Source organism: Ornithorhynchus anatinus, chromosome 2, assembly GCF_004115215.2.
Source record: "Ornithorhynchus anatinus isolate Pmale09 chromosome 2, mOrnAna1.pri.v4, whole genome shotgun sequence".
Taxonomy (NCBI): domain Eukaryota; kingdom Metazoa; phylum Chordata; class Mammalia; order Monotremata; family Ornithorhynchidae; genus Ornithorhynchus; species Ornithorhynchus anatinus.
The window spans coordinates 60606697-60626535 of NC_041729.1; the positions used below are offsets into that span (position 1 = coordinate 60606697).

General features: G+C 44.5%; 1 protein-coding gene across 1 annotated transcript in view; it reads left to right on the forward strand.

Moving 5' to 3' along the window:
- Window positions 1-19839, forward strand: part of LOC114818249 (ectonucleotide pyrophosphatase/phosphodiesterase family member 7-like) — a 147798-nt gene that overhangs the window by 17921 nt on the left and 110038 nt on the right. The window contains exons 4-5 of the mRNA XM_029083251.1: window positions 3290-3425; window positions 6203-6341. Of these exons, the coding sequence (XP_028939084.1) occupies window positions 3290-3425; window positions 6203-6341 (275 nt within the window). The remainder of the gene's footprint in view (window positions 1-3289; window positions 3426-6202; window positions 6342-19839) is intronic.

Below are 19839 nucleotides of genomic sequence, written 5' to 3' on the forward strand. Positions count from 1 at the left end.
TTGTCCACCCTCCCTATGACCACTTATAGAGTGATTGGTGTTCACTCATCTCCCTACTGCTGGTCCACTGTGACGAAGACAGGTAGGCAGAGGTGTCACTATCTCGGCTGAGTGAAGGGCATAATTAGACAGGAGTGGTTATGGGGAGGAAGCGTGTCTGCTAATTCTGTTGTACTCTTCCAAGCACTTGGTACAGTGATCTGCATATAGTAAGCAGCACCCTGTTACGAAAATCAAGATAGGGTGTGGATACCAGAGTTCTAGACAATGTAATTATTCTGCATTCAAGTTTCCCAAATGCTACAAAAAACATCCCAAACATGCTTCCATAGACTGGATTCTCAACAGCCTTATCTTACTGCCGACTACACCACACTCCTCAGGAGTTGATTCTTTGTTTACCAGGTAATCAAGATACCAACCCCAAAAAGTCAGCATCCAATTTCACTGCCCTTTTTACATACACTCCCCACCAGCATGACATAATGGATAGTGCACAGATGGCATAGTGGATAGAGCACAGACCTGGGAGTCAGAAGGTCATGGGTTCTAATTCCAGCTCCACCACTTGTCTGCTGTGTGATCTTGGGGAAGTCACTTCACTTTTCTGCGCCTCAGTTACCTCAACTGTAAAATGGGGATTGACACTATGAGCCCCATGTGGAACAAGGACTGTGTCCAACCCAATTTGCTTGTATCCAAATTGAACAGTGCCTTGCACAAATTAAGTGCATAACAAATACCATTATTATTTTAATTATTATTAAACACTTGGGATAGTGCAATAGAATAGGTAGACACCATCCCTGCCCTCAAGCAGTTTACAATCTCATAAGGGAGACAGACATTAAAATGAATTACAGAGAGGAAAGTCAACCAACCTGGAGAATATGTACATAGGAGCTCTGAGGAAAGGTGGGTGTGAGAATTTATGGGCTTAGGGAATGAGGACTCAAATAAGGACTCAAGTAAGAGAAGTAGCATGGCTTAGTGGAAAGACCACAGGCCTGGGAGTCAGATAACTTGGGTTCTAAACCTGGCTCCACGACTTGCCTGCTGTGTGATCCTGGGCAAATCACTGAACTTCTCTGTGCCTCAGTTACCTCATCCACAAAATGGGGATTTAGATTGTGAGTCCTTTGTGAGATGGGGACTGTGTCCAACCCAATTAAGTTATATCTACGCCAGCACTTAGTACAGTGACTGGCACTTAGTAAGCTTTTTAAAAATGCCATTAAGACGTATATAGGTTAATTCATTCATTTGTATTTATTGAACACTGACTGTGTGCAGAGCACTGTACCAAGTACTTGGGAAAGTACAATATAGCAATAAACAGACACATTCCCTGCCCACAATGAGATCACAGTCTAGAGTGGGGAACACAGGCATCAATATAAATAAACAAATTAAAGATATGTACATAAGTGCTGTGGGGCTGGGCGGGGGTGTGGGGGGGAAGAAAAAGGGAGCAAGTCAGGATGATGCAGAAGTGAGTGGGAGAAGAGGAAAGGCAGGGCTTAGAAAGGCCTCTTGGAGGAAATGTGCCTTCAATAAGGCTTTGAAGCAGGGGAGAGTAATTGTCTATTGGATTTGAGGAGGGAAGGCATTCCAGGCTAGAGGCAGGATATGGGAGGGGGGTCGGTGGTGGGATCAGCGGCAGAATAGATGCGATTGAGGCACAGTGAGGTTAGCTTTAGACTACTGAAGTGTGCAGGCTGTGTTGTAGTAGGAGAGTTGCGAGATGAGGTAGGAGTGGGCAAGGTAAGGAGTTTTTGTTTGATATGGAAGTGGATGGGCAACCACTGGAGTTTTTGAGGAGTGGAGTGACATGTCCTGAATGTTTCGGTAGAAAAATGCTCTGGGCAGTAGTGTGAAGAATGGACTGGAGTGAGGAGAGACAGGAGGTTGGGAAGCCAGCAAGGAGGCTGCTGTAGTAATCCAGGAGGGAGAGGATGAGTGATTGTATTAACCTGGAAGCAGTTTGGATGGAGAGGAAAGGGCAGACTGTAGCAATGTTGTGAAGGTGGGACTGACAGGATTTAGTGATGAATTGAATATGTGGTTTGAATGAGAGAGAGGAGTCAATGATAACACCAAGGTTATGGGCTCGTGAGAAAGGAAGGATGGTGGTGCTGTCTACACTTATGGTGATGCAACAATGTTAGCTCCATTTTAGAGAGAGAGGCCACCATTTCAGGACCTCTTAAGAAGATGTAGGCATGCCCCATCGCTCCCCCGACCTCCCCAGGTTTGCTAAACTGCTTGCCCATGCAGTTGGGGGCCCAGTCTCTGAGTTCCTCAGAGTTTCTGAATTCCTCAGAAATGGAGGACCCTGTTTCTCAGTACCTCAGAAATAGTGGGTCCAGTCTCTGAGTTCCTCAGAGGTGGGGGACCCAGCAGGGTTTGACTTGGGGGGAATAGCAGGGAGGGGAGAGAGAGAGAGAAAGAGAAAGAGAGGAAATAGAGGCACAGTAAGTAGGTTAGTATTGGAGGAGCAAAGGTTGGGTTGTAGTAGGAAAGAAGTGAAGGTAAGTGGGAGGAGAGGGTGATCGAGTGTCTTAAATCTATGGTGAGAAATTTCCACTTGATGTGGAGGTGGATGGGCAGTCATTGGAGTTTTTTGAGGAGTGATGAGGCATAAGGAGAATGATTTTTTTAGAAAAATGATGTGGACAACAGAGTGAAATATGGACCGGTAAAGGAGGGAGCCTGAAGGCAGAGAGGTCAGCAAAGAGGATGATGCAGTATTCGAGGCAGGATGTAACAAGTGCTTGTATCAGCGCAGCAACATTTTGGATGGAGAGGAAGAGGCAGATTCTGGAGGTGTGAAGATAGATCCAGCAAGATTTGGTGAGAACCGAAGGAGTGAAATGAGTCCAGGATAATGTCAAGCTTTCTGGTTTATGAGAAAGGGAGGAAGGAGGTGTTATTATCTACTGTGATGGGAAAATCTGGAAAAAGACAGGGTGATCCTCCACTGCTGGTTTTTCTACTGTGTTGGCCCTTCCTTTCACTCCTCCTCTTTTCCATTTCTCACTGCCAAAAGCCCTTCCTATCACCAGGGGACCTGGAACATCCATTTCCTCCCTGCCCAGCTTGCCAGTTACATTTTCCTCTTCTGAAACAAATTCTTGGGGAGTGGCCCTATTGTGTGGGTTAATTTGGGTCCTCAGGCCCAAGAGCTGAGAACATGAGTGTCAGGTCTTGGACAAGTGAGAATTTTCCTAAAAATAAATATGCTCCACTAGCCTCACACCTTCAGCCCTGGTCCAGTCTTGTCCTTCAGGTTCTTGCTGCTCTGAGCCATCTGCTTCAGTGTGCCATGAACCTGGGGAGGAAGAACAAGGAGACAGAATCAGACATGTCAGCAGTTTCAGAGGATTTCAGAGATTCCCACCACCGACAGCACAGCACAAATGGAAGCAAAGACCCCTGCATCTGATCTGTGGTCTGATGGTCCGATTTGCTTGGCTTGATCAAGAGCTAGATTAGTCTCCGTGTATTTTAAAGCGCTCAATCATCTTGCCTCCTCTTACCTCACCTCGCTACTCTCCTAAAACCCAGCCCACACACTTCACTCCTCTAATACCAATCTACTCGCTGTACCTCTATCTCATCTATCTGTCAGTCAATCAATCGTATTTATTGAATGCTTACTGTGTGCAGAACATTGTACTAAGCTCTTGGGAGAGTACACTACAACAATAAAAAGACACATTCCCTGCCCAGAATGAGTTTACCGTCTAGAGAGGCAGACAGACATTAATAAAATTTTTTTTTAAATTACAGATGTGTACACAAGTGCTGAGGGGCTGGGAGGGGGGATGAATACAGAGAGCAAATCAGGATGATGTAAAAGGGAGTGGGAGAAGCAGAATGGAGGGTTTATTTGGGGAAGGCCTCTTGGAGGAGATGTGCCTTTCAATAAGGCTATGAAGGGCGGGCAAGTCATTGCCTGTTGAATATGAGGAAGGAGTTGTGTTCCAGGCCAGAGATAGGATTTAAGTGAGAGGTTGGTGGTGAGATAGATGAGATTGAGGTATAGTGAGAAGCTTGGCATTAGGGGATCAAAGTGTGCAGGCTGGGTTGTAGTAGGAGAGTAGCAAGGTGAGGGAGGAGGGGGCAAGGTGATTGAATGTTTTTAAGTCAATGGGAAGGAGTTTCCATTTGATTCAGAGGTGGATGGGAACCCACTGGGGTTTCTTGAGGAGTGGGGAAACGTTCTGAACGTTTTTGTAGAAAAATGATCTGGACAGCAGAGTGAAGTACAGACTGAGTGGGGAGAGACAGGAGGCAGAGATGTCAGCAAGGAGGGATAGTAATCAAGGTGAGTGATAGGATGATAGGATGATAAGATAGGAGGTATCTATCTTTCTCCATGTCCTTTCTCCATGTCCTGCCTCTGGCCTGGAATGCCCTCCTTTTTATATCTGACAATTACTCTCCCTATCTTAAAAACCTTGTTGAAGGCACATCTCCAAAAGGCCTTCTCTGACTAAACCCTCTTTTCCTCTTTGCCCACTCCCTTTTGTGTTGCCCTGATTTGCTCCCTTTATTCACCCCTCCCTCATCCCCACAGCTAACAGCTATTATGTACATATCCACAATTTATTTATTTCTACTGATGTCTGTCTCCACCTCTAGACTGTGAGCTCATTACAGGCAGAGGACTTGTCTACCAACTCTGTTGTATTCTCCCAAATGCTTAGTACAGTGCTCTGCACACAGTAAGCACTCAATAAATATGATTGATTCACTGACTCCAGAATGCTAGTCCTGTTTGTGGCTGGGAATGTGTCTTGTGCTTCTGTTCTTTCCAAGTGCTTTATCTCCAGTGGCTGTTCAATAAATATCGTTACAATTACAACAATTACACTTACTAGTTCTAAAGCAGCCTGACCAAGTTGGAAAGAGCATAGGATTTCATCTTCGTTAATGGTATTTATTGAGCCCTTCTATGTGCTGAAAACTGTACTGTTTAGGAGATGCAGTTCAGCAGAGTTGGTTGACAATGGGTTTATAGTCTAGAAAAGGTGACAGACGTTAATAACTTGGAATCAGGAGTCATTAGGAAATTCTCAAGAAAAAGTGAGTAAATAATAACAATTTTTTGAAAAAAAAATGCTGGCTCCACCTGTTGTGAGACCTTGGTCAAAACACTTAACTTCTCTGTACTGCAGTTTCCTTTTCTGTAAACTGGACATTAAATATCTCTTCTCTCCACTTTAGTAACCCCATGGACGAAAGGGACTGTGTTCAATCTGATTGTATTATATCTACTGCAGCACTTAGCACAGTTCCTGGCACCTAGCAAGCACTTAACCAAAATGACTGTTATTATTACAGTGAATGCTAGAGAAGCAGCATGGCTCAGTGGAAAGAGCATGGGCTTTGGAGTCAGAGGTCATGAGTTTGAATCCCAGCTCTGCCACTTGGCAGCTGTGTGACTGTGGGCAAGTCACTTAACTTCTCTGGACCTCAGTTACCTCATCTGTAAAATGAGGATTAAGACTGTGAGCCCCATGTGGGACAACCTGATTCCCCCGTGTCTCCCCCAGCGCTTAGAACAGTGCTCTGCACATAGTAAGCACTTAACAAATACCAACATTATTATTATTATTATTAAAAGAGACTATTAAATCAGTGATCCCTAGCATATATGAACAACAAAACAGAGGATCCCCAAAAGCAAGAACTCCTGTTACGAGTAGTTGGGTTGCATGATAGCCCCTTGTTGCAGGAACAGCTCTCTCTCATGTCACTCAGAGGCACATTTGGGGCCCTTCTGAGTGCCTGAGATGCTTCAAGACACATCTTTTGAGAAATCAAAACAAACATCTTTGTTCAAGTCCCCAAAGGATATGAGACACCATACACCCAGTAAATTCTCGGAGAATAATTCATCCATGAAAAAATAACCTTTGAAGCCTCACCAAGGTTAATGAGGCCTGTGGTTATCTGCTGAGTAAGTGCTGACTAAGTGCTGCTGAGAGGCAGATTCAATTTATGAGTCTCATGTTTCTAAGAGTTTGAAAAAAGAAAGAAGAAAAAGTGTTTGCAAAAGGATGGGGACAGGATATACTGTCATCCTTTGCAGGAAAGAAGCAAGAGGACTCTCCCTCGAGGAGTGTCTTCTCAAGTAGGCTGTCAGGATGCAGCCTGTTCTCTAAGCTGCTGCAACTCCTCCTCTCTGTTTAAGGACAAGACTCCCACTTTGACACTCGAGCCCAGGGGCTGACAGAACTCAGTAAAGCCTGGCACAAAACAGAACTTGCTGCCATTCAGGATACTTCTGTGCCCATGTACTTCCTCCATCTGAAAACCCTCCCCATGAAGCAGTATGGCCTAGCGGAAAGAACACGGTCCTGTGAGTCAAAGGATCTGGCTTCTGGTCTCTGCTCTGCCAGTTGTCTGCTGTGTGACCTTGGGCAAGTCACTTAACTATTAATATTTGTCTTCCCCTTTAGGCTGCATGCTCATTATGGTCAGGGAATATATATATAACATAATATAATAATATAATACTATTAGTCTGCAAATACTGTTATAGTGTACTCTCCCAAGCATTTAGTTCATAGCTCTGCACACGGTAAATGCTAAATAAATACCATTGATTCTTTGTGCCTCATTTTCCTCAACTGTAAAATGGGGATTCAGTAGCTGTTCTGCCTCCTATTTAGACTGTGAGCACCATGTAGGGTAGGTATGGCATCCAACTTGATTAACTTGTATCTACCCCAGTGTTTAGGACAGTGCTTGACACATAGTAAGCACATAACAACAACCATAATAAGTAAATAAATAAATAAAATAGCCTCTAACTCAGAAATAGGTTATTTTCGCCAACTTATATTTGTGGTCTCCTGATATTTTAATAATAATAAGGTTAATAATGTTGGTATTTGTTAAGCACTTACTATGTGCTGAGCACTGTTCTAAGCACTGGACTAGATACAGGGTAATCAGGTTGTCCCATGTGGGGCTCACATTTTTTAATCCCCATTTTTACAGATGAGGTAACTGAGGCACAGAGAAGTGAAGTGACTTGCCCAAGATCACACAACTGACAAGTGCCAGAGCCACGATTAGAACCCATGACCTCTGACTCCCAAGCCTGTGTTCTTTCCGCTAAGCCACGCTGCTTCTAATCACGCTTCTTTTAATCATATTGAGAGAAGCAGCGTAACCTAGTAGGTAGACCATGGGCCTGGGAGTCAGAAATAATAATAATAATAATGGCATTTATTAAATTCTTACTCTATTCAAGTTACTGTACTATGTGCTGGGGTGGATACAAGCAAATAGGGTTGGACACAGTTTCTGTCCCACATGGACAGTCTCAATCTTTATGAGATGAGGTAACTGAAGAGCAGAGAAGTGAAGTGACTTGCCCTAGGGCACATAGCAGGGAAGTTACAGAGCCAGGATTAGAACCCAGGCCTCCTGACTCCCAGTTCTGTGCTCTCCCTTCTAGTCCACGCTGCTTCCTAACAGTTTTTTACCATATTCACTTTGGACCTACTTAGACACATTAATAGGCTAACCTGCCATTTTTCATGAATACTCCTGGGTTGGGTCGGACATAGAGGCAGATTTTGAGTACAGACTACTGTACTAGGAGTTTGGAGAACCTCAAATGAAATAGAAGACATGCTTCATGCCCAGGTTGTCTGTTTTATGGTATTTGTTAAGTACTTATTATGTACCAGGCACTGTATTAAGTGCTAGGGTAGATACAAGGTAATCAGGTTGGATACAGTCCATGTCCCACCTTGGGCTCACAGAGAAGCAGCATGGCATAGTGGCAAGAGCCTGGGCTTGGGAGTTAGAGGTCGTGGGTTCTAATTCCGCCTCCGCCACTTGTCTGCTGTGTGACATTGGGCAAGACACTTAATTTCTCCGTGCCTCAGTTACCTCATCTGTAAAATGGGGATTGAGACTGTGAGCTCCAATGGGACAACCTGATTACCTTATATTTACCCCAGCACTTAGAACAGTGCTTGGGACATAGTAAGCACTTAACAAATACCATTATTATTATAACCCTCATTTTGCAGATGAGGAACTGAGGCACAAAGAAGTTAAGTGACTTACCCAAGGTCACAGAGCAGACAATAGTAAGAACTCAACAAATACGACTATTGTTCTTATTATTAAGTCAGTGGAAAGCTGATCAGTTAGTAACCAGAGGCATGAACAATGCTAGAACACCTAAGTCACCAAACAACATGCTCACTGGCATGCAGAGTGGCAATCCAGATTAGAGTGCATTTGCTGGACAATAAATGAGCCTATCTAGGGCACCAGTCCTTCTACGGCAACAGAAGAAAAAGGGTTCTGCAGCTCCTCAACAAGGGCAGATTAAGATGAAGCCTCCACAGAGTTGCCAGGCCAGCGCAAGACCTGCCAGAAGCCGACTCCCATCTCTCAACCTCCTCCAGCAACACCACCTCCATCACCACCCTGGGGCTCCCAGCCTCACCCCCGAAGGTGGAGAAGAGCAGAGCTCCCCGCAGCCTGCGTTCCAGATTGAGCCGGAGTCCTCTGGAAACTCCCAAGGATTAATTGAGGATTAGACTTTGAGCCCCATGTGAGACCTGCTCCAAGGACAATTTTCTCCTGCATATATAATGTTCCTAATTTCTCAGTGCTGTGTTTTTATTTGCTCCCACTGTTTACAACTTATTCCTGTCTTTGTGTCTGTCTTCCCTGATGCAGATCTTGAGTTCTTTGAGGATCAAGGAATGTCAAAACTGTTTATTTGAAACTACCCCAGTGCATAGCACAGCATTCAGCCACTGGAGAAATACAATCATCTGTCAGTTGGGTAGACCTTACTTGGGCATCATGGGTATAAAATATTCATTCATTCAATCAATCATATTTATTGAGCACTTACTGTGTGCAAAGCACTGTACTAAGTGCTTGGGAGAGTACAGTATAACAATAAACAGATGCATTCGCTGCCCACATTGATCTTACAGTCTAGAGGATGGGGGGAGAATTCAAGTGAAGTGTGTTGTGTATGTTGTGAAGCACCAATCCATGAAGGTAGCATCCCCAGTAATGGAAGGAATGATAAGGGGAGAGGGGTGGCATGCGAGAGAATATGTATATGTCAGTCTTCAACTCACATAATCAATCTGTCACCTTATCTTGTCAGTTCAACCTTCACAACATCACTAAATTTCACTCTGTCCTCTCCATCCAAATACCATGTTAATCCAAGCACTTATCCTATTCTGCCTTGATTACTGCATCTGTTTCCTTGTTGACTTACCTGCCTTCTGTCTCTCCCTACCCCAGCCCTTAGTTCATTCAGCTCCCTGGATCATTTTCCTACAAAAATGTTCAATCCATGTTTCTTCATTCCTCAAGAACCTCTAATGGTTGCCCATCCACCTCTGCACCAAACAAACTCTTTACCATAGATTTTAAAGCACTCAGTCACCTTGCCCTTTCCATTTACTTCCCTGATTTCCTACTACAAACCAGCTCAAACATTTCAATCCTCTAATGCCAACCTACTCACTGTACCTCTATCTAGTCTATCTTGACAAGAACCCTTCACACACATCCTGCCTCTTGCCTGGAACTCCCTCCCTCTTCACAACCAACAAATGATTACTCTCCTCACCTTCAAAAACTTATTAAAAGCCCATCTCCTCCAAGAGGCCTTTCCCAACTAAGCCCTCATTTCCTCTTCTCCCACTCCCTCCTGCTTCACCCTTTTACTTTGATTTGCACCCTTCATTCACTCCTCCCTCAGCCCCATAGCACTTATGTACAGATCAATAATTTATTCATTATTAACATTATTAATAATAATTGTGGTATTTAAGTGCATACTACGTGCTAGGCACTGTCCTAAGTGCTGGGGTAGATACAAGATAATCAGGTTTCTCCTCCTCCCCCCGGATCTTCAGCTCCCCCTTCCTGGAATCCCCTCCCACTTCCTCCCCCAGACCCTCCTGCCCCTGCTCTCCCCTCTTTCCCCCAACAGACCCTCTGCTTTCCTGGCTCCCTTTCCTGAGCCTCCCTGCTCCCTCTCCTTCCCCCAGATCCCTCCTTATCCTCCTCCTCTTCCTCCTACTCCATTTATATCAACGTCTGTCTCTCTCTAGACTCTATGCTTGTTGTAGGCAAGGGACGTGTTAATGTACTTCTGCTACTTCTGTTGTATTGTACTCTCCCAAGTATTTAGTACAGTTCTCTGCACATAGTAAGCACTCAATATATACCAATGATTGATTATTTGATATGTTTATGCCAAACTGGAAAAAAAAGCAGCAGGATGCTGGATAGGATGTTACCTGGTAACTCTACTTTTTTTATTTGTGGAATAGCTCAAGGAAATCACCTGTGTGTGATTTCTCACTGTCAAGAACCTGCTGGTGTTTCTGTTACTGTTGTAAAAATTGGTGTCTGGAACAAAAACATCTAAGGTGCGAGCAGACATTGCTCATTTATTTTTGTACAGGGAAAGTAAGTGGAAAAATGTAGTTAGACTTGGTCTTGCCTTCCGAGTGATAGACATTCTACAAGAAGTCCCAGCCCACCTGGAAAAATCCCCTTTTGCATATTAAAAGAATCTGGGAGTCAGAGAACCTGGGTTCTAATCAGGGCTCCAACACTTGTCTGACCTTGGTAAGTCACTTAACTTCTCTGTGCTTCAGTTATAAAATCTGTAAAATGTAAAATGGAGATATCATGCACTCCCAAGCGCTTAGTACAGTCCTCCACTCACAGTAAATTGGATCGATTTATTGATTGAGATTAAAACTGTGAACCTTATGTGGGACAGGATCTGTGTCCAACCTGATTATCCTGTATCTACCTCAGCACTTAATACAGTCACTGGCACACTGTAAGAACTTAACATATACCATGTGGGTTAGGATCAGCCTAATCAATCAATAGTTATTTTTAAATGCTTACTCTGTGCAAAACACTGTTCTAAGAGCTTGGGGGGTTACAGTACAGTTGGTGGGCACCATTCCTGTCCTCAAGGAGTTTACATTCTAAATGGGGAAACAGACCCTAAAATAAATTATAGGTGGGGGGAAGTAATGTATGAAATACATGTATTATGGAAGTGCTACCAGGAAGTGTATTCAAGTGCTCTAGACTATAAGCTTCCCACTCTAGACTGTAAGCTCCCCCAAAAGCAATAATAATAATAGTATTTGTGAAACTCTTACTCTCTGTCAAGCACTGTTGTAAGTGCTGGGGAAAATAGAAAATAATCAGTCCCTGTCCCTTATAGGAGTCATAATCTAAATAGGAAGGAGAAATAGGTATTGAACCCCCAGTTTACAGATGATGTAACTGAAGCACAGAGAAGATACAAGCAAATGGGGTTGGACAGTCTCTGTCCCACATGGGGCTCACAATCTTAATCCCCATTTTACAGATGAGGGAACTGAGGCACAGAGAAGTTAAGTGACTTTTCCAAGGTCGCACAGCAGACAAGTGACAGATCTGGGATTAGAACCCAGGCTTCTCTGACTTCCAGGCCTGTGCTCTATCCACTAGGCAATTCTGCTCCTCTAGGCTGTAAACTCACTGTGGGTAATAGTAATTATTATTATGGCATTTGTTAAGTGCTTACTATGTGCCAAGCACTGTTCTAAGCACTGGGGTAGACACAGGGTAACACATTCCCTGTCCCACATAAGGCTCCCACTCTTAATCCCCATTTTACAGATGAGGTAACTGAGGCACAGAGAAGTTAAGTGACTTGCCCAAGGTCACACAGCAGACAAGTGGTAGATCTGGAATTAGAACACATGACCTCTGACTCCCAAGTCCGTGCTCTTGCTACTAGGCTATGCTGCTTCTGAAGGAATAGGCAAGAAATGTGCCTACCATTTCTGTTGTATGCTCCCAAGTGCTTCATACAGTGCTCTGAACACATTAAGCATTCTATGAATTCCACTGATTGATTGAGTAATCAGGGTGAAGTGATGTGGAAGTGCTGATGCAGGGAGTGAGGAAATGAGCATTAATCAGGGAAGGCCTCTTGGATGAGATGGGATTTGGGAAGAGGAGAGGAGATGTGCTGGTTGGGAAAGCGGAGGGAGTTCCAGGTAGGAGGGAAGGTGTGACCCCATCAGGAAAAATTCATTCAGATTATTTGAGTCTGTCCTGGTATTTCTCAAATTCGGATCAGGTCTGAGGATGTGAGGCTAGCCTAAGGGCCAAGGACAATTCCTGGGCAGATCTTTAGTCCATACAAAGAAGGACCTCAAAGATGTTATTGATACTCATTCTGATGTGACAGTCGTCCCACCCGTAACAGGTAGCCCAGGATTACCCATCATATATGTCTTTTGGAAAGAGATTACTATGACCCTAGTGAGAGGTAATGACCTTAGTGCACATGGGGCAAGTCTAACACTCAGGGCACCATGCAGGCAAGGAAAACATTTCCTGGAATGGCATGGAATATGTCCCACCAAGAGCCCCCCCCAGGAACCCTGTCACCAGCTCTGCTCCCTAACTGACAGGTGGTGTTTCAGGCCCCAATTCTGACCCCTTGACCCTTCCTGTGGTAGTTTCAAATTCACACCCTCCCTCCTCAAATCCAGCAGAAAATTACTCTCCCCCACTTTAAAACCTTATTGAAGGGACTTCTCCAAGAGGCCTCCCTGACTAAGAGACCCCCTTTCCTCTTCTCCCACTCCCTTATGCATCACCTTGACTTGCTCCCTTTGTTCTTCCCCACTCCCAGCCCCACAACACTTATTTACCTATCTTTAATTTATTGTATGTATTGATGTCTGTCTCCCCCTTCTAGACTGTAAGCTCATTGTGGGCAGAGAATGTGTCTGTTTATTGTGTACTTTACTTTTCTAAGTGCTTAGTACAGTGCTCTGCACACAGTAAGCACTCAATAAATACAATTGAATGAATAATTGAATGAGAGCAGCTGTCGATCAGGAAAATTCCCCAGCCAGTCAGGTGGCCCCCAGGATCAGACCCTGTACTTAGGCACAAATCCCTATCTACCTGGGCTGAAACACCAGATTTCAACCATTCTGAAACAAAACACTAATTTCATATGTAACTAAAAGCATTAATTGCAACCCCTTCTATGTGATCAAAGCATATGGGTGGGTTTTTTTTGATGGGAGGGTTGGGTTTTTTTAATTTTGTCCGGTGGAGTCATTATATTTAGAAATAAATGTGGCCTCTGAAAATGACTTAACCCATTCCATCCTAGTGAAGCCAGAGTAGCAGTGTTTCATTTGCTCTTTTACGAACTTCAAAGGAATTGGTGAGATGTGGGTAAAGACTATGAGAAAGAGCTCTCCTTCAGACTTGACTGAGAATACTTCCATCCCTCCCACACGAGCACTCCCAGTCCTCCCTATTTTCCCAGACCAGGTTTCCATAAGAGATAACTTCCTGTTCTAGAAAATGTTGCTTCAGAAAGCATTTATTTTGTGAGGAACACAAAAGTTGGAATGGCCAGGTCAGGTTCCTTGAGGTTTGAAATGATGTTTATCTTATGTAATAATATGTCTACAATGTATTTACTGCATCTTGCTCCTTGATGGTAAGGTCCTTGAGAAATTGTATCTATTTACTGTTCTCCCTCAAGCACTTAGTACAGTGTTCTGCATACCATATGCAATAAATACCATTGATGGCTGATTGACAGTGATTTGAGCTGCAATCCATCATATATACTGAGTGGTTACTATATGTAGTCCACTGTACTAAAGTGCTTGGGAGAGTACAATATTCATTCTATCATATTTATTGAGAGCTTACTGTGGACAGAGCATTGTATTAAATATTTGGGCGGGTATAATACAACAATAAACAGACTAATCCCCTGCCCAATACTTTCTCTACTCACAGGGAACTTACAATCCAGAGGGAGAGCAGTAATTTTGGAATTTCCCTAGCACTTGTCATTTGGCTGCTAATGGCCGGGGTGAAAAGGGGAGAGGGTAAAAGGGGAGTGGAAGGAGCAGGATGGTGGGGAAATGGAGAACACAGTCTGAAGATCATTTGCAAATTCAGATTCCATAAATGTACTCACTTCAAATCAAAAAGCTGTCATGGAGAAGAAGACAATTAGGAAGAAAAAGCTAGAACCCTAAAACCCCTGGTGATCCACCTGAAGGCTGAGTCACTGTCATTTCTGGAAGTGGGGCTGGGGAATGGGACCAAGGAAAGAGCCCAGTTAGAGGGCAGTAAATAGTTCAAGGTTTTTTGCCCAAAAAGGGGTCCAGATGAAGGGATCTGAATGGGAGAAGTGGGGTAGAGGAGCCATGTTGGGTAAAAAACACCTGGAAGAAAGAAAGACAGAGAGACAGAGAAAGATAAAAGACAGAGACAGAGAGTAACAGAGAGAGAGAGAAAGACAGAGACAGAGACAGACACAGAGACATAGAGAAAGAGAGTCCCTGTAGCAAATCCCTCAATTGGCTTGAGTATCCTTTGCCGGCTTTGAGAATATAGAATGTTAAAACAGGAAGAAGTCTAACAGAAAGGAAAACAAGTATTTGATTTGATGCTCTATCTTATTACCTGATTTAAGTTTGCCATGTGTTACTAACTATTAGTTATTTCAGCTGATGCTCAAACCAATCCTTAGTATTAGGTTCTTACCTCTTCTCTTGTCAAAACTAAAACCCATTTGTGTTTTGGGCCACACTTTCAAGGTGTGGGGAAAAAAAACCACTCAAAGAGCAGCCAGTCTAGATAGTGAATGCTTTTTTTAAAATTGTATTTACTATATGCCAGTCTCTGTCTAAGCACTGGGAAAGATACAAGATAATCAGGTTGGCCATAGTCCATGTCCTGTGTGAGATTCACAGTCTTAATCCCCAATTTAAAGGTGAGGAAACTGAGGCAGAGAGAAAGAAGTGAAGTGACTTGCCCAAGGTCACACAACAGACAAATGGAAGAACAGGGATTAGAACCCAGGTACTCTGACTCTCGGGCTTGTGCTCTTGCCAGTAGGCCACACTGCTTCTTATTCCCTTAATATTTACCAGTGCTGGGGCAGGGAAAGAAAATGTCAAGGCACAGGATCAGGCACCATGTACCATGTGGTCTCAGGGACCTGGAGCTGAGAAACAATGCCTGTCCCCCCTACACCAAGGAGGGCAAGGAATGTGGAGGCCTGGGGACTCTGAGATAGCAATAATAATAATGTTTGTATTTGTTTAGTGCTTACTATGTGCAGAGCACTGTTCTAAGCACTGGGGTAGATACAGGGTAATCAGGTTGTCCCATGCGAGACTCACAGTTAATCCTCATTTTACAGGTGAGGTAACTGAGGCACAGAGAAGTGAAGTGACTTGCCCACAGTCACACAGCTGACAAGTGGCAGAGCCAGGATGAAAATATTCCCTTGATGGCTTCAAGTTAGGGAAGTCCTAGCTGGTGCAGGGAGTGGAGAAGCTTGCACTGGGCTGTGGTGTGCTCTTTGGAGGCCTGGCAGAGTGGAGAGAGGGCAGGAAAGAGGATGAGGAGGGTTAGCCTAGTTGATGCACATCATTATCATAATGGTACTTGTATGTGAGAAGCAGTGTGGCTTACTGGAAAGAGTACAGGTTTGGGAGTCGGAGGACATGGGTTCTAATCCCAGTTCCTCCATTTGTCTGCTGGTGACCTTGGGCAAGCCACTTAACTTCTCTGTGCCTCAATTACCTCATCTGTAAAATGGGGATTAAGACTATAAGCCCTAAATGGGATAACCTAATTACCTTGTATCTATCCCAGCTCTTAGAACAGTGCTTGGCAAATAGTAAGCGCTTTAACAAACACCATAAGTATTGTTATTATTATTATTTATGAAACATTTACTATGTGCCAAACACTGCACTAAAAGCTGGGGTAGATACAATGGGAGGGTAGATGGGAAGCAGTGTAGCCTAGTTGAAAGTGTATGGGCCTGGGAGTCAGAGGACCTGAGTTCTAATCCTGCATCAACCACTTGCCTGCTGTATGACTTTGGGCAGGTCACTTAACTTCTAAATTCCTCATCTATAAAATATGTATGAAATACCTGTGAGCTCTCTCTCTTGGACTGTGATTAATAATAATAGTGATGGTATTTGTGAAACATTTACTATGTGCCAAGCACTGTTCTAGGCTCTGGGAGACATACAAGGTTATCCGATTGTCCCAGGTGGGACTCACAGTCTTAATCCCCATTTCATAGTTGAGATAACTGAGGCACAGAGAAGTTAAGTGACTTGCCGAAAGTCACAGAGCAGACAAGTGGCAGAGCAGGGATTAGAACCCATGACCTCTGACTCCCAAGCTCATCCTCTCTCCACTGAGCTGCACTGCTTGTGTCCAGCCTGCTTATCTTGTGCTACCCAGCACTTAGTGCAGTGTTTGGCATCTAGTAGGTACTTCACAAATACCACAGTTATCATTATTGTTATTATTATCTATTTTGTTGGCAGAGTAAATAACAAATGATTTGAAACCCAGGATGAAAACTGGGGGGCATATATGGATTTCCCCAGAGACTACCAGGGCTCTAAGACCAGACCCTCAGCCAGTCCTGAACATCACACCCCCTTTTGACTCTGCAAAATCCTCACTGCCTCAGCCTCTTCTCCCTTCAATCAGTCATTCCTGCAATGGCATATACTGAGCAATGCCCAGTTAGCCCACTTTCAGCAGGAGGGTCATGATTAATACAAATAGATGGTAATCACTGGCTCTAATCACTGCCCCATCCTCTAGCTCTCCATCCAAGAGGAATCTTGTTGATTTCTCCATTAATAAAAGAGGTCAAGAAGTAAAGAGGGGGGAAAGTGGATTTGAATATTTGAGGCAGTTGGAGGTAGACAAGCAGCGTGGCTTAGTGGAAAGAGCACGGGCTTGGGAGTCAGAGGTCGTGAATTCTAATCGTGGATTCACCACTTATCAGCTGTGTGATTTTGGGCAAGTCATTTAACTTCTCTGTGCCTCAGTTACCTCATCTGTAAAATGGGGATTATGACTGTGAGCTCCGCGTGGGACACCCTGATTACCTTGTATCTACCCAACACTTAGAACAGTTCTTAGCACATAGTAAGCACTTAACAAATACCACCATTATTGAGTGGAGAGTCAGACGTCTCTGTGGAACAGAGATGAAGTTTGTATGTGTGTGTGTGTGTGTGGGCGCGTGTCATTTGGACAGTGCCCTGATGCAGCATAGGTTGTCACTATGACTGGGGGTGGGGGAGGAGGGCTACCCTTCTTCCTCCCCAAAGCCAGCCCACCCTGTAGCCACTTTCCCTTTCTGAAGCAAGGTGGGCTGGTGAAGCATAGAGAAGGAGCGGGAAGGAAGGAAACACCCCTCAATCGTGACAAGAACACTTCTGACTGACTCCTGATTCCTGCTCCCTCCCTCTTTTCCCTACCCTCTTCAGACAAAAGGCCCCCAGGGCCCAGCTGCTGAGGCCACCCACAACTCCCTGACATGTAATAATGATATTTGTTAAGAGCTTACTATGTGCCAGACACTGTAATAAGGGCTGAGTCTGCTGTAGACTGGCTGGTGGCTTGTAATAATGTCATCGGGGGGTCAAGTGGCAGGGGGCCCCTACTAGACAGGCCAGCCCAGACCCAGTTTTGAGGTAATGTGGCAATGGGGTTGGCTTGTAGAGGGTTGAGAGGAGTGTTGACAGAAGATTAGGATGCCATATCAATAGATACTGTCGATAGGGGTGAGTGGTTTAGGGTGCAATGGGAGAAAGGGCCAGGGGAGCAGGTCTCAGGGGTGGAATCACATTACCATAAATGGGAGATGGATGGGAGGACCCTGGGGGACCTGCAGGAAGGATGGAATATTGTCTCCCTTGGGAAAGGCATAGCAGAGGAGAGGATAATAAGGAGAAATACTCCAAGAAGGTTGAGGGTGAGGGCGATTCCAGAGAAGGACAGACAGCCCCACAGGAGAAAGGGGAGCCCCCAAGGGGAAAGAATAGGGAGAGGAGACAGACTCACAAACAAATCATCTTCATCATCACTGTCATCAGTGGTAGTCATTGCATTCTTATTGTGTGCAGAGCACTCAACTAAGCACTTGGGAGAGCACAAAATGATACAGTTAGTGTATATGTTCCCTGCCCACAATGAATTTTCAACAGTCAATTCACAATGAATTTTTAACAGGCATCTCAGGGCAGCAGGCTCTTAAAGGGGATGCCACCCTTTAACGTGCAAAGAGTGGGAGACTGAGAGAGGAGCCTGCATTTCCTATGAGCTGCTTTAAAATCCTCACTGCCTCAGCCTTTGACCTTTCTTGACCTTGGGCAAGCCACTTAACTTCTCTGTGTCTCAGTTTCCTCATCTGTAAAATGGGGATTAAGACTGTGAGCCCCCTGAGGGACCGAGATGGTCCAACCCAATTTGCTTGTATAGACCCCAATACTTAGTAAAATGCCTAGAAATTGAAATTGAAATTCATTGGCTTGTTCTTTTATCTAGCATTTAATTTTAATTTTTATAAAACGCTCCCTATCATTTTGCATAAAAATCCATAATTGTGTTAAACTCATTCATTCAGTCAGTCAGCCATATTTATTAAGTGCTTACTGTGTGCAGAGCACTGTACTAAGTCATTCAATTCATTCATTCAATAATATTTATTGAGCGCTTACTATGTGCAGAGGACTCTACTAAGCGCTTGGAATGTACAAATGGGTAACAGATAGATAGAGACAGTCCCTGTCCTTTGACGGGCTTACAGTCTAATCGGGGGAGACAGACAGACAAGAACAATAGCAATAAATAGAATCAAGGGGATGAACATCTCATTAAAAAAATAGCAAATAAATAGAATCAAGGCAATGTAGATTTCATTAACAAAATAAATAGGGTAATGAAAACATATACAGTTGAGCAGATGAGTACAGTGCTGAGGGGATGGGAAGAGAGAGGGGGAGGAGCACAGGGAAAGGGGGGAGAAGAGGGTTTAGCTGCGGAGAGGTGAAGGAGGGGTAGAGGGAGCAGAGGGAAAAGGGGAGCTCAGTATGGGAAGGCCTCTTGTAGTAAGTAAGTAGGGTTTTGAAGAGGGGAAGAGAATTCGTTTGGCGGAGGTGAGGAGGGAGGATGTTCCAGGACCGCGGGAGGACGTGGCCCAGGGGTCGTCGGCGGGATAGGCGAGAATGGGGGACGGTGAGAAGGTGGGCAGCAGAGGAGCGGAGCCTATGGGGTGGGCAGTAGAAAGAGAGAAGGGAGGAGAGGTAGGAAGGGGAAAGGTTATGGAGAGCCTTGAAGCCTAGAGTGAGAAGTTTTTGTTTTGTGCGGCGGTTGATAGGCAACCACTGGAGATTTTTAAGAAGGGGAGTGACATGCCCAGAGCGTTTCTGCAGGAAGATGAGCCGGACAGCGGAGTGAAGAATAGACTGGAGTGGGGAGAGAGAGGAGCTTGAGAAAGGACAATACAGCAATAAGGAGTGACAATCCCTGCCCACGACTATGTTTGGGGGTCCACGACAGGAATTATTTCTACTAACTCTATTTTCCCAAGCATTGAATACAGGGATCTACACAGAGTATATACTCCATAATTACTACTGAGAACTAAATGCCTAGATAAGGATAAGGTATCAATTTTGGAACCACAGGATTGAGCTCTAATCAGGGCCAGAGGGGGTCTTTTTTCAAGTTGCTGGATAAGTGTGGGGAACACCTCCTAATCTTGAGTTGGTCTAACTGGGAAATACTCCCTAAAGCAGAGTGGGTGGCAGGGTCTAGGCGGAAGGACATGGATTGGAGGTCAGAGGAGTTGGGTTTGAGTCCCACCTTTGCTTCCAACCTGCAAGCAAGCAAGTCACTTGACCTCTCTGGGCATGGCCTAAAGGA